This window comes from Populus trichocarpa, chromosome 1, assembly GCF_000002775.5.
Source record: "Populus trichocarpa isolate Nisqually-1 chromosome 1, P.trichocarpa_v4.1, whole genome shotgun sequence".
NCBI classification, from domain to species: domain Eukaryota; kingdom Viridiplantae; phylum Streptophyta; class Magnoliopsida; order Malpighiales; family Salicaceae; genus Populus; species Populus trichocarpa.
In genome coordinates, this window is record NC_037285.2 from 23,952,135 (window position 1) to 23,964,741 (window position 12,607).

At 40.4% G+C, this 12,607-nt stretch overlaps 1 protein-coding gene across 1 annotated transcript; it reads right to left on the reverse strand.

Moving 5' to 3' along the window:
* Positions 1-4,795: 4,795 nt before the first annotated feature.
* LOC7472983 (beta-glucosidase 12) lies at positions 4,796-8,537 on the reverse strand. Its single transcript, XM_024609382.2, has 15 exons — positions 8,297-8,537; positions 8,144-8,213; positions 7,803-7,861; positions 7,634-7,709; positions 7,424-7,501; positions 7,127-7,214; positions 6,781-7,039; positions 6,557-6,672; positions 6,225-6,442; positions 6,076-6,107; positions 5,871-5,973; positions 5,679-5,781; positions 5,379-5,576; positions 5,206-5,296; positions 4,796-5,120 (listed from the first exon to the last, which is right to left on the reverse strand). The coding sequence occupies exons 1-14, from the start codon at positions 8,372-8,374 to the stop codon at positions 5,233-5,235; spliced, it is 1,542 nt and encodes a 513-aa protein (XP_024465150.2). The 5' UTR covers positions 8,375-8,537; the 3' UTR covers positions 4,796-5,120; positions 5,206-5,232.
* Positions 8,538-12,607: the final 4,070 nt, after the last annotated feature.

Below are 12,607 nucleotides of genomic sequence, written 5' to 3' on the forward strand. Positions count from 1 at the left end.
AAGAAAAAGAGAGAATGAAAAGTTTTGAACCCTGCCATCAGGAAGAACGACATCGATATCAGCTTTGGTAATAGGGAATCGCCAGATGGGATTCCAAGTTGATTAAAGGAGATCGCCAGAAGGGATCTCGTGTTTCGCTATTTGAAGGTCGCCAGATGGGACCTCGTATTACATGTGGGTTAAAAGGAATCGCCAGATGGGATTCCAAGTTGAATAAAGGAGATCGCCAGAAGGGATCTCGTGTTTCGCTATTTGGAGGTCGCCAGATGGGACCTCGTATTACCTGTTGAATAAAAGGAATCGCCAGATGGGATTCCAAGTTGAAGGAGATCGCCAGAAGGGATCTCGTATTTCGCTATTTGGAGGTCGCCAGATGGGACCTTATATTTCGTTTGAATAAAAGGAATCGCCAGATGGGATTCCAAGTTGATTAAAGGAGATTGCCAGAAGGGATCTCGTGTTTCGCTATTTGAAGGTCGCCAGATGGGACCTCGTTTTTCATGTTGATTAAAAAAGGAATCGCCAGATGGGATTCCAAATTGATTAAAGGAGATCGCCAGAAGGGATCTCGTATTTCGCTATTTGGAGGTCGCCAGATGGGACCTCATATTTCGTTTGAATAAAAGGAATCGCCAGATGGGATTCCAAGTTGATTAAAGGAGATCGCTAGAAGGGATCTCGTGTTTCGCTATTTGGAGGTCGCCAGATGGGACCTCGTTTTTCATGTTGATTAAAAAAGGAATCGCTAGATGGGATTCCAAATTGATTAAAGGAGATCGCCAGAAGGGATCTCGTATTTTGGTTAAAGGAGGTCGCCAGATGGGACCTCATATTTCATGTTGGTTAAAAGGAATCGCCAGATGGGATTCCAAGTTCAGGAGGATTGCTGTAAAAGACAAGTTTCAGATCAATCAAGCTTCAACCAGATCAGTTTCGAGAATTCTGTTTTGGGTTTATCTTTATAAAACTTACTGCGCAAAACCTCTGCTCCGTAAGCATTATAAAGAGGGGGCATCTGTTGTAATCCATTTTTGGGTCCCCACAAAATATATATATAAATATATAGTCAAAGGAGGTTAGAAAAATCACAGGAGGCAGAAGCGCTCAGAAAATGGTTGGAAAATTGGTCAATGAGGTTAAAAATACAAAGATTGGATTTTTGACAGTATATTCTTGAAGGAGGAGAGCCCTGTTGAGAAGGGAAATTTGAAATTTGAGGAGAAAAGCCCAAATTTGGATGTTTATGGACTTAATTGGATTTTTAAATGAATTTATAGGAGATTTGATTGTAAGAAAAATTGATTTTTAAGTCAATTTGGGCTTTAATTAGAAGAAATTTAAGTTCTGGGGCCAAAATATATTTTTTAGGAATTTATTAGGTCAAATCATGGGCCTAATTGCATAAATATTGAAGTTTAAGGGCCAATTGGGGACTTAATTGAGAAAATCCGAAACCAGGGACCAAATTGGAAGAGGCGCGTAAATGGAGGGGCTGCAATTATTCGGTTTAGGGGGCCTAATTGAAGAAATTGAAAGTTTAATGGCCAATTAGGGATGAAATTGCATAAATCCAAGACCAAGGACCATATTGCAAAAGGCGCGTAACTTTGGGGCCGAAGGTGAAGTTATGTCGGGACTAAATTGCATCCAATCAGAAGTTTTAGGGTCAATTAGGGAATAATATTGAACGAAATTGAAAGTCGGAGGACTAAATTGAAAATTGGCAAAGAAATCCCTATTTTTATCAAAACGGCACCGTTTTGCACTTTAAAAAAAAAAAAAAAAAAGAGAGAAGGGGCAGGAACCAGGCGACGCGTCGCCCGGTACTGTTCACTGTCTTCCCCGCCGAGCTGCCCGAGTGGCCGACTTCCAGGCGTGTTTGCTGCCTCGTTTGGCCCCCAAATCCGACAACGCATGCACCAACATGTCCACCTGGAACCCATTTATCCTGGGGAGTGGTCCGGTCGGGTCAAAAAGGTTTGGAACAGCTCCGTTTTTTGGCCCAAATCGTGCACCTCGGGCAGTCTGCAAATTTGGCAGTTCGAGGTGCACACTTTGAACCAACGGTTTGAATTACTCAAGGCGAATCAAGGGCTGGGACGTTTTTCCCATTGAAGACGAGATTACCCTCTGTCCGGCCCTATAAATAGGATCAATTTTCATGCTCAAAGGGTTGGCAAAAGGGAGCTCAAAGTTGGCACAAAATAAGCTTTTCCTGCCCGGTTTCCTGCAACCAGCCCTCATTTCCAGTTTCTTTTCCCAAACCAGAGCAGCCTCCTCTGCATTCCCCCATCTCCCTTTTACTCGCCCCTCTCTTTGACAGAACAGGATCCCCTCACTCTCTCATTTTCCATCACAGCAGCCCCATTTCCCTTCCGGCAGCCAGCAACAAGGGACAACCCCTCTCCTGCAAAGCTAAACCGGGGCAGCCCCCTCCCTTTCCTCTCATTCTCTTCCAGCAGTCCCAAAGAAACACTATCCCCTCTCCCTCCCATCAACACAACGCCAGCAACAGATCTTCACCTCAGCTTCTCCTTCACCGCAGCTTCAACAGCCCCAGCAACGCCTCCCGCGGCCTACTCAGCAGTGACAGCCTCCACAGGAGCAAGCCTCCGCCTTCCAGCTTCTTCACCGGCCAACAGCAGTCCTCCTTCCTCCAGCGACGCCCAGCAGCAACCGGAGTAGCAGCTCCTTCCTCAGTCACACCAACAGCTCCAGCCGAGAGCTTTCCTTCTCCTCTGCAGGAATCTGCTCCTGTTTCTTCCAGCCGGGACTAGTGCACGCCAGTGAAGCCACCAGCCTCCACCACAGCACCGCCGACATACCAGCAACGCACCGCCTCCTCCATGCCAGGTGCTCTTCTTCCCCCCCTCTTTATACATCGGTTTGGTGCTTCCCCTGCATGCAGAACGAACAGCGTTCTGCATGCAGGAAGGGGGGGGAAATAATTCCCCCCGTTGGTTTTTAATTATGCTGGGCCAGATTGGTTCTGGCCCAGCAATATGGTTTCCTTCTGTGGGCCGGACTGATCCTAGCCCAGCCCTACTGGCTGGGCTGGTTCCGGCCCATGATAAAACAGATTTTGTTTGGGCCGAGATTGACCAAATGCCTCTTGGCCCGAGATCGGCCCAACACATTTTGGGGCTGAGTCCGGCCCAGTTCGTTGGGCCGGCCCAGCCCAACCCAATTATATATTATATACTATGTATATTGTATTGTGTTTTGCATTATTTATATCTAGATATATATATAGAAAAATTAATTAATTTCTTCGAAAATTATTCCAAAAAATATTTGATTTTCTGCAAGTTTATTACTGTATTTTGATCAATATCGGTTTGTATTTTTATACTGTAAAGATACAAATCCGGTATTCAAATACCCGGTTTTCGTCAAGACATAAAAAATAAATAAAATATTTTAAAAATGTTTTGTTTTCATGCATACGGCCTAGTCTCTCCAATATATATATATAAATATTATAACATCATATTTTTCACACAACAAAGAAAATTTCAAAACAATATATGTATAAGCATGCATTTTGGCTTTAATAACCAGTTTATTCAAGCCATGAGAACTAGGCCAATATTTCAAAAATTCTAAAAAAATCTTTTTGTCTTCTTTTAGTACATGGGATTACGAATTTATACGTAAGACGTATTCCTGATATTAAAAATATGGTTTTTCATAGACGTTAGAACGGTTAGGTTTTACCCGATAAGATAAGGACCTCCTTATTGAGGAGGACTTTTCTTGAACCATAGACGGACCAACATACATAGACGTTAGAAGGATTAGGTTTTACCCGATAAGATAAGGACCTCCTTATTGAGGAGGACTTTTCTTGAACCATAGACGGACCAGCAACTAGGAAACACAACGAGACCTTGAATTTTATCAGACAAATAAACAATGCAGCTTACCTTAGGTAGGGCGTATTTGGGGTGCTAATACCTTCCCTTTACGCAACCAGTCCCCGTACCCAATCTCTGAGACCAGTTAGGGTTCCTAGTGACCAAAATACTAGGTGGCGACTCCCATTCCATTTTCCTACCAACAAAAGACAATATTTTCTTGTCTCCCCACATTTGCCAGATAGATACCATACACATTTCCTAGATTTTAAAAGTGGAATTTTCGCCGCGACGCCGCGCACCCGCGACAAAGATACTACCCTGAATCTTAAATGGCTAGTGCGAATTTTAGTGGAGAAAAGAGGGGAAAAAATTGTGAATCCAATGAGACACGGAGAAATGAGGTTCTTAACCGGCAAATTCGGCCACTTTAGTACTATAACCTCCAAAATTGCTTATACCCCCTCCCCTTGAATTTAAGGATTATTTCAAAGAGACCCTACATTTTGCATCCTCAGGAATTAATTATGTTCCATGTCAAAGAACCATCTCAACCTAATAGCTTAAGCTGTTACGTGAGGTACCAGGATATGATTTATATTATTCTCTAACACATCCCCTCAAGTGAAAGCCCTTTGGGCTTGAAACTTGCACAGGTCCACTTTACCTTGTGCTTAATTTTTATCAAATAAATAGGGATGGTGAGATTCGAACTCGTGACCGCTTGATCATCAAGGCTCTGATACCATGTTAAAGAACCATCTCAACCCAATACCTTAAGCTGTTAGGTGAGGTCCCATGATATGATTTATATTATTCTCTAACATAGGTATTATTTATTTACTTTTCACTTGGTCTTGATAAATTTCAGTTTGACTATGCATTCCTCGAATTCTAGTGAAAAGGATTATGCATGAATAGAAGTATCCTTCAAAATATTACAGGAAAAAAGAAATTGCGCAGAGCAAGTTATTATTTAATATCGAATTTGATCGATAACCAATCAATACATATAAAAAATAAAAAATAAATACAAATAAATCTTATTATTACAACAAGAACAGCATCGATCCTAGATGAAAATGTGAGAATTAATTCGAAGACAAAGATCCACTGATGTCCACAAACTAGAAGGACGCAAACATGCATGGAATAGAATTTATCAGACGTGGAAACCTAACTTGCTGCAACAAAGTTTGACTTCAGCGTTTGGTGCTATTCTGATGTGGTTTCAAGTAGGTCTTGATCATACGAAAAGGGCTCCTGCATTGTTAGTAAATTAGTTTGTTGAGCATGAAAAATGAATAGAATAAAATTAGTAGTTATGGAAGAAGATATACAATAATACCTTATTATATTTCATGCCAATATATGTTTAATCAATTCTCGACTTCTTACGGCTACGAGCTGATGCCTCCTCCATTCGAGATTTTGATTTTCTGATATTGCAATCATTTGTGTTATGAGAAATGTTGAGAGGTTTTTTTGATAATAATAAGAGGAGATGAAAAGAGGCCTTACATGTTATCGTTGAGTTGAGTACTTTCGTCCTTCTTCAGAAATTGCTTAAACCACTTCACAGAATTTTTGGCATATCGTTTCAAGTTGTTTTCGTAGTCAATGTAGAAGAGACCAAACCTTGAACCATAACCGGATCCCCATTCAAAATCATCCAAGAATGACCAAGCAAAAAACCCCTTGACATCGACACCATGGTCACTGCAAAAGTCAAGTTTTTAGAGCAGATCGGACTGAGAAAGAAAAAACTAGGACTGTTTGAAAAAGGAAGCGAGAACATGAATTTGGAAAGAGCAAACTCACTTGATAGATTTCAGAACATTGTGGAAAATGTCTTTATAATATTGCTCTCTTATGGCATCATTGAGGGCTTCCTCTAATGACGAGGAATTCACGTCATCAACTCCTAATTAAAAAAAACCAACAAATCAGTAAATCAGAGCTTCTTGACAACTATAACCATAAACACACGAGGGTTGTTAACTCTGTTCTTACCATTTTCAGTGATATATATTGTTGGATTTTCATACGCGTCCTTTATGTAATTCAAGAGATGACGAATACCTTCGGGATAAATATAAAGCCAACTTGAACCCGCCTGCGAATTTGATTTATATATCTCAATACCAAGGGGAAAAACAGAAAGATTCTACATATCAATTACTAATTTGTTGAAACAAGAATGAAGAATCACATTCACCTGTGGGCCTATTGGTATTCCATTTCTCTCCCCTGTACGTAAAATAATATCAACATAAGTGAGAAAGTGTAGAGTTTTAGACCTTGTATTCTTCTTATTCTGAGAGTTTTTTTTTTATCACTTAATTAACAAGTAAATAAATATTTCACCTGGCCAGTTAACACGAGCATCTTCCATAAACCCAATATTTTTATAGTCAACATCCTCAACATTCTGAGCATAGTATGTAGTGTAGTAATTGACCCCAATAAAGTCATAAGATCCTCTCAGCATCTTGGATTCCTCCTCACTGAATCTAGGCAATCTTCCTCCAACGTAGTCGTGCATATTCTGTGGATAGTCACCTTTAGTTAGAGGATCCATGTACCTGCCAAAAACATAGAATTTAAGATCCTGGTTTCTTCTCCATAGAATTTAAGAATCCAAATTAATTACTGTTTGAAATTATTATATTATCCAAATCAGCTAGCAAAATGCTTACCATCCAAGCATAAAATCAAGGCTTCGTTCAGTTGCCATCCGATCACTTTCACTAGTTGAGTAAGGTTCAAACCAATGAGAAACGAGGGTTATCCCAATTTTACCTCCTTGACACGTCTGAAGAGATTTTGTCAATGATAAAATTAGCACAGTCACACAGGAAACTTTGGTGAAATATGTTATGAAACGAACCACAAATTAATTATAGCTTTAGCTTGTGCAAACCTGATACTTTTCCTTGTATACTTTCACAGCCGTTGCATGAGCAAGCAATAGATGATGGGTTACAATGTAAACTTCGGTGGCGCCAGAGATTTTGGGTTGGCCTGGATAATTCTCCAAAGTTGAAATTCTGCCGGGTGCCAATGTGCCCGTGTCATAGCCATTGACGCTAAACATAAAAGGCTCATTTAAAGTGATCCAGTGCTTCACTCGGTCTCCAAATCTTTGGAAGCAAAGCTCCACGAAGTCTCGGAAATCGATTCTATATGAGTTTTGAAATTATTAGATTCAAGCATGGAGGATTTAAATTAAAGTGAGATGTTTATATAATATGAATATAATTACTTACAAAATATTAGGGCTCAATAAACCACCATATTTGTCCTCAATTGCTTGTGGAGTGTCCCAATGAAAGAGAGTTACATAAGGCTGTATACCTGTACATTTCAAAGCAAAATTAATATGAGAAAACTAAAGTGCATGTGAAACGTTTTGTATGAGAGTTTGGAAAATGCTTTTCAAATTTTCGAAATTCAAGCAAAGTAAGATTGCCCCTGCATTTACCATGGCCACTTCAAGATTCTTATTTTTAGTCGGTAACATTATTATGAAACACAGTCATGGAGGAAAAGGAAAGGGTTATAACCATTTTTTATGAGCTCATCGATGAGATTGTTGTAAAACTGGATCCCTTCTTCGTTTATTCCAGCACTTAGTCTGCCATCTGATGAATTCAATTCGATTATTGAAAAATCAAAGTAAGGAAAAATGTGGGACTTCGAAATTCGAGACGCGTCCCATCCTCGTGAATTAAAAAGGAATGAGATGTAGGGTAAAAACAAAAGAAAACACTTACGTGGTAATACCCTAGACCAAGAAATAGAGAATCTGAAAGCATCCATTCCCATTCCCCTCATTCTTTGCACATCTTCCTATAACATTTTGTGTGTAAAATATATCAACAAGTGTAATGGTGACCAGATCCACAAAAGGCAACTAAAAGAAAAATAAGATGAACATCGTACCTTATAGCGATTATAGAAATCAACTGCCACCTTTGCATTGCTATGGTCACTTATCCTCTCTGCAATTTTTCAGAATTTGTTCTTAGATTCCTTTGAATTTATATTATTTGATAAAAATCATATTTACATCTTTAATTTGCACGCACTTTCTCCCCCTAACCCCAAAAGTCACCTTCTTTCTTTCCTTTTTCTCTCTTCTTTTGGATTTAATAGACAAATTAATACACTATGGTTTTAGGCAGGCCATCAACATGCTGGCAGGTGACTCCTTGAGAGATTTATATTCGTTGTTCTAGTTAGGAAAGCATTGTAACGAACTCCTGCATTGAATAAAGAGATACCTGGATGCTCCTCGATGAAGGTGTCCCATATATTCGGCCCTTTGCCTCTCCTGTTTGTTTCACCTTCAAACTGCATATAATTTAAACGTTATCAGAGACCAAACAATTGAGGCGTTTCTCTCTTCGACCAGAGTACTTGAAGCAATGTTGTACCTGGTAAGCTGACGAAGAAGATCCAAAAACGAAACCATCTGGGAAAGAATTACGACTCAACTGGGCAATACTTCCCATGATATACACTAAGTCTTTGTTGAACAGCCTTGCAGAAGGGCAATAAAAGCTTGAGCAGCACTAAAGATTGTTGGGTGATCAGAATAAAGAATGTATAGTGAGATAGCAGTGAAAAATAAATAAATGAACGTATGAAGTATGGATTTTGTAAGAACATCGACATGCCAGAGCCTATTTATAGGCATCATTTTGAAAGGTTATTCTCAACAACCAAGGATAATTGTGGTCAATTATTATTATTTGTTTCAATTGACCGATCAATGAAAATTCAATTTGGAACTTCTAATTGGATAAGGATATTTGTCATTTGAGGAATTCATGGTGTTCAAACAAGCTCCCAACTTAAGATTCCGTGCTCTAATTGCACTGTGAAGCCTAGCAATTGTACTTGAAGCTTGCTGAGAAAATTCAGCTACCGGATCGTCAACATAAGAATTTTCAACGACTTTAATTTTCTTGTCTGATGGCAATGAAGCCAAGCGAAAGTTGAAGGGTTTCCAGCCCAAGAAGAGTTTTTAAATGATATGTTGACCTTTCGCATTCAGACATGAAGGATATTCCGAGCTACAAAAAAACATTACCAATCACGTGCTAGAAATTTTGCATGAAACAATTTTCATTTCCTTACGCTGAATCAGCCAAGTCAAGCACAATACATGATCTTTAACCAAAAGCCTAGGAGAGTAACCAATTACGATCAATCTCTAAGATGACCTTTCTTCAATCCCAAACTGACAACCATCTCTAAATCGTGCAAGAAATGCTTTGAAGCGATCAACTAGTCATCAGCCTGGAATTCATTTGGCTTTGAAGCCATCAACTAGTCATCAGCCTGGAATTCAATTTTACAGCTGTCTGTAATTTATTTTCCAAGAAAGTTTATCCGCGCGAAAACTTCAACTTGATTAGGAGAAAGAAACTGCGTTTTGCTTCTATCGGAATTCAAGCATCCTCTTCAAGCCTCCAACGAATTCCTTAACAATTAGCGTTATTAGATTACCATTTTTATCATACTATCCCCCATTATCTAGGCACGATTAAACACAGAATACAAATCACACCACAGTATAGTGCCTCAAGTTCACGTAATTATTGTCATTGTACTTCATTATTGAGATTTCCGAACATTTGCAAGATGCTTATAGACCTTTTTTTTTTTTAGTTGAAAGGTTGTCGGTAGGAAACCTGTAATTCTGCTACCATGCATTGCTCCATATACGAGGATTATAAATAGGAGCTGTATAAAATATATAGGTGTATCTTTAATTTATTTCTTTATAGTAATCGAGTAGAATTAAATTAAAAGAGCACCATTAAGAAGATAGTGACCGAAGGAACAAAAACTTACAACATAAGTATCTAAAAGAAGGAGCAAAAAAATGAAAATCAAACTAATTAGTCTAGTTCAAGATACGTTCAAGACTTCTAGTCTGATCAGAACCTGTGTAACTAAAGTTTCTAACTGAGAATTTCAACCAGAAGGCCAAACGTTGAAAGGTAAGATAAAAAATCACATCCCAATTATAGACCTTGGACTCGAAGATAACTCGATTGCGAACTAACTAGATAGATCAATAAAAGTCTTTGCATAGAAGAATAATATCCCGACACTGAAAATTGCCTCTCATCGACCTGTACCATTCTTGAAGATTTTGTTTAGGGTCCCTAGATAGACAACTTAAACACCAGAACCAATGCATGAATCTACCCTAAAAATTCCACGAAATAGTACAGTGATTGAATAGATGATTACTAGTCCAAATCTCCTCACAATAAAAAGGAAAACGAGCATCCTCATAATTAACAATCCCCCTCTCAGCTAAAAAACCCCTAGCGTTGAGACTAGCATTAAGCAGGAGCCATATGAACACATCAATTTTAGGAGGTGCAAAACCTTTCCAAAGCAAAACAAAAAAAGAAGGAGCCCCTGAAGCAGACAGGCTATCTAGAAATTTGCAACACTGAATAAGTGTTGGAACTATCAAATTTACATGCCTTACTATCTTCACCTCCAGAAAAAACTAAACCACGCTCCACCCCTGCAATTAAAATTTCCCGCGTACAAAGCTCGCGAGACCTCAGATTCCTCCTCCATCCAAGTCAAGCTCACCGAATTATCAATCGGGCTATACACATTTGCATGGCTAACTAATTGCTGCAGAGAAAGATTAAATAGTCTAGGAAATAAATTATGAAGAGGAGCTGGAGTACCTAGCCAAGAATCGATCCAAGACCAAATGTTACTGTCATCACCTACCTTGAACCCAATGCTTGAATTAAGTCGAACGGCTATGCTTTCTCTTGTGGAGAAAGTCAAAACAATGCCACGCCATGTTGGAGAAAGAGAAACCGCAAACACAGGAAGCCCATTTTTGTGGCGTGCACGGCGTCGATTGGCAGATATGTCTCCAAAGTGTGTTGGAAAGGGGTTTTGGATTTAATCATAAAATTATGATTATAAGATTCAGGAGTCGCAACCTAGTATTATGGTCGTTAGAAAACTTAATGGTCTGCGAGAGTCCGGGTATTATGGTCGTTGGATTTTTGACAGTATATTCTTGAAGGAGGAGAGCCCTGTTGAGAAGGGAAATTTGAAATTTGAGGAGAAAAGCCCAAATTTGGATGTTTATGGACTTAATTGGATTTTTAAATGAATTTATAGGAGATTTGATTGTAAGAAAAATTGATTTTTAAGTCAATTTGGGCTTTAATTAGAAGAAATTTAAGTTCTGGGGCCAAAATATATTTTTAGGAATTTATTAGGTCAAATCAGGGGCCTAATTGCATAAATATTGAAGTTTAAGGGCCAATTGGGGACTTAATTGAGAAAATCCGAAACCAGGGACCAAATTGGAAGAGGCGCGTAAATGGAGGGGCTGCAATTATTCGGTTTAGGGGGCCTAATTGAAGAAATTGAAAGTTTAATGGCCAATTAGGGATGAAATTGCATAAATCCGAGACCAAGGACCATATTGCAAAAGGCGCGTAACTTTGGGGCCGAAGGTGAAGTTATGTCGGGACTAAATTGCATCCAATCAGAAGTTTTAGGGTCAATTAGGGAATAATATTGAACGAAATTGAAAGTCGGAGGACTAAATTGAAAATTGGCAAAGAAATCCCTATTTTTATCAAAACGGCACCGTTTTGCACTTTAAAAAAAAAAAAAAAAAAGAGAGAAGGGGCAGGAACCAGGCGACGCGTCGCCCGGTACTGTTCACTGTCTTCCCCGCCGAGCTGCCCGAGTGGCCGACTTCCAGGCGTGTTTGCTGCCTCGTTTGGCCCCCAAATCCGACAACGCATGCACCAACATGTCCACCTGGAACCCATTTATCCTGGGGAGTGGTCCGGTCGGGTCAAAAAGGTTTGGAACAGCTCTGTTTTTTGGCCCAAATCGTGCACCTCGGGCAGTCTGCAAATTTGGCAGTTCGAGGTGCACACTTTGAACCAACGGTTTGAATTACTCAAGGCGAATCAAGGGCTGGGACGTTTTTCCCATTGAAGACGAGATTACCCTCTGTCCGGCCCTATAAATAGGATCAATTTTCATGCTCAAAGGGTTGGCAAAAGGGAGCTCAAAGTTGGCACAAAATAAGCTTTTCCTGCCCGGTTTCCTGCAACCAGCCCTCATTTCCAGTTTCTTTTCCCAAACCAGAGCAGCCTCCTCTGCATTCCCCCATCTCCCTTTTACTCGCCCCTCTCTTTGACAGAACAGGATCCCCTCACTCTCTCATTTTCCATCACAGCAGCCCCATTTCCCTTCCGGCAGCCAGCAACAAGGGACAACCCCTCTCCTGCAAAGCTAAACCGGGGCAGCCCCCTCCCTTTCCTCTCATTCTCTTCCAGCAGTCCCAAAGAAACACTATCCCCTCTCCCTCCCATCAACACAACGCCAGCAACAGATCTTCACCTCAGCTTCTCCTTCACCGCAGCTTCAACAGCCCCAGCAACGCCTTCCGCGGCCTACTCAGCAGTGACAGCCTCCACAGGAGCAAGCCTCTGCCTTCCAGCTTCTTCACCGGCCAACAGCAGTCCTCCTTCCTCCAGCGACGCCCAGCAGCAACCGGAGTAGCAGCTCCTTCCTCAGTCACACCAACAGCTCCAGCCGAGAGCTTTCCTTCTCCTCTGCAGGAATCTGCTCCTGTTTCTTCCAGCCGGGACTAGTGCACGCCAGTGAAGCCACCAGCCTCCACCACAGCACCGCCGACATACCAGCAACGCACCGCCTCCTCCATG

Coding starts and splice junctions, on each gene's coding strand:
- LOC7472983 (XM_024609382.2), bottom strand. CDS start 8,374: ATGGGAAGTATTGCCCAGTTGAGTCGTAATTCTTTCCCAGATGGTTTC. Junction 7,710..7,802: donor ATTTCTATAATCGCTATAAG/GTACGATGTTCA, acceptor AAAATGTTATAG/GAAGATGTGCAAAGAATGAG. Junction 5,974..6,075: donor GAATACCAATAGGCCCACAG/GTGAATGTGATT, acceptor TCAAATTCGCAG/GCGGGTTCAAGTTGGCTTTA.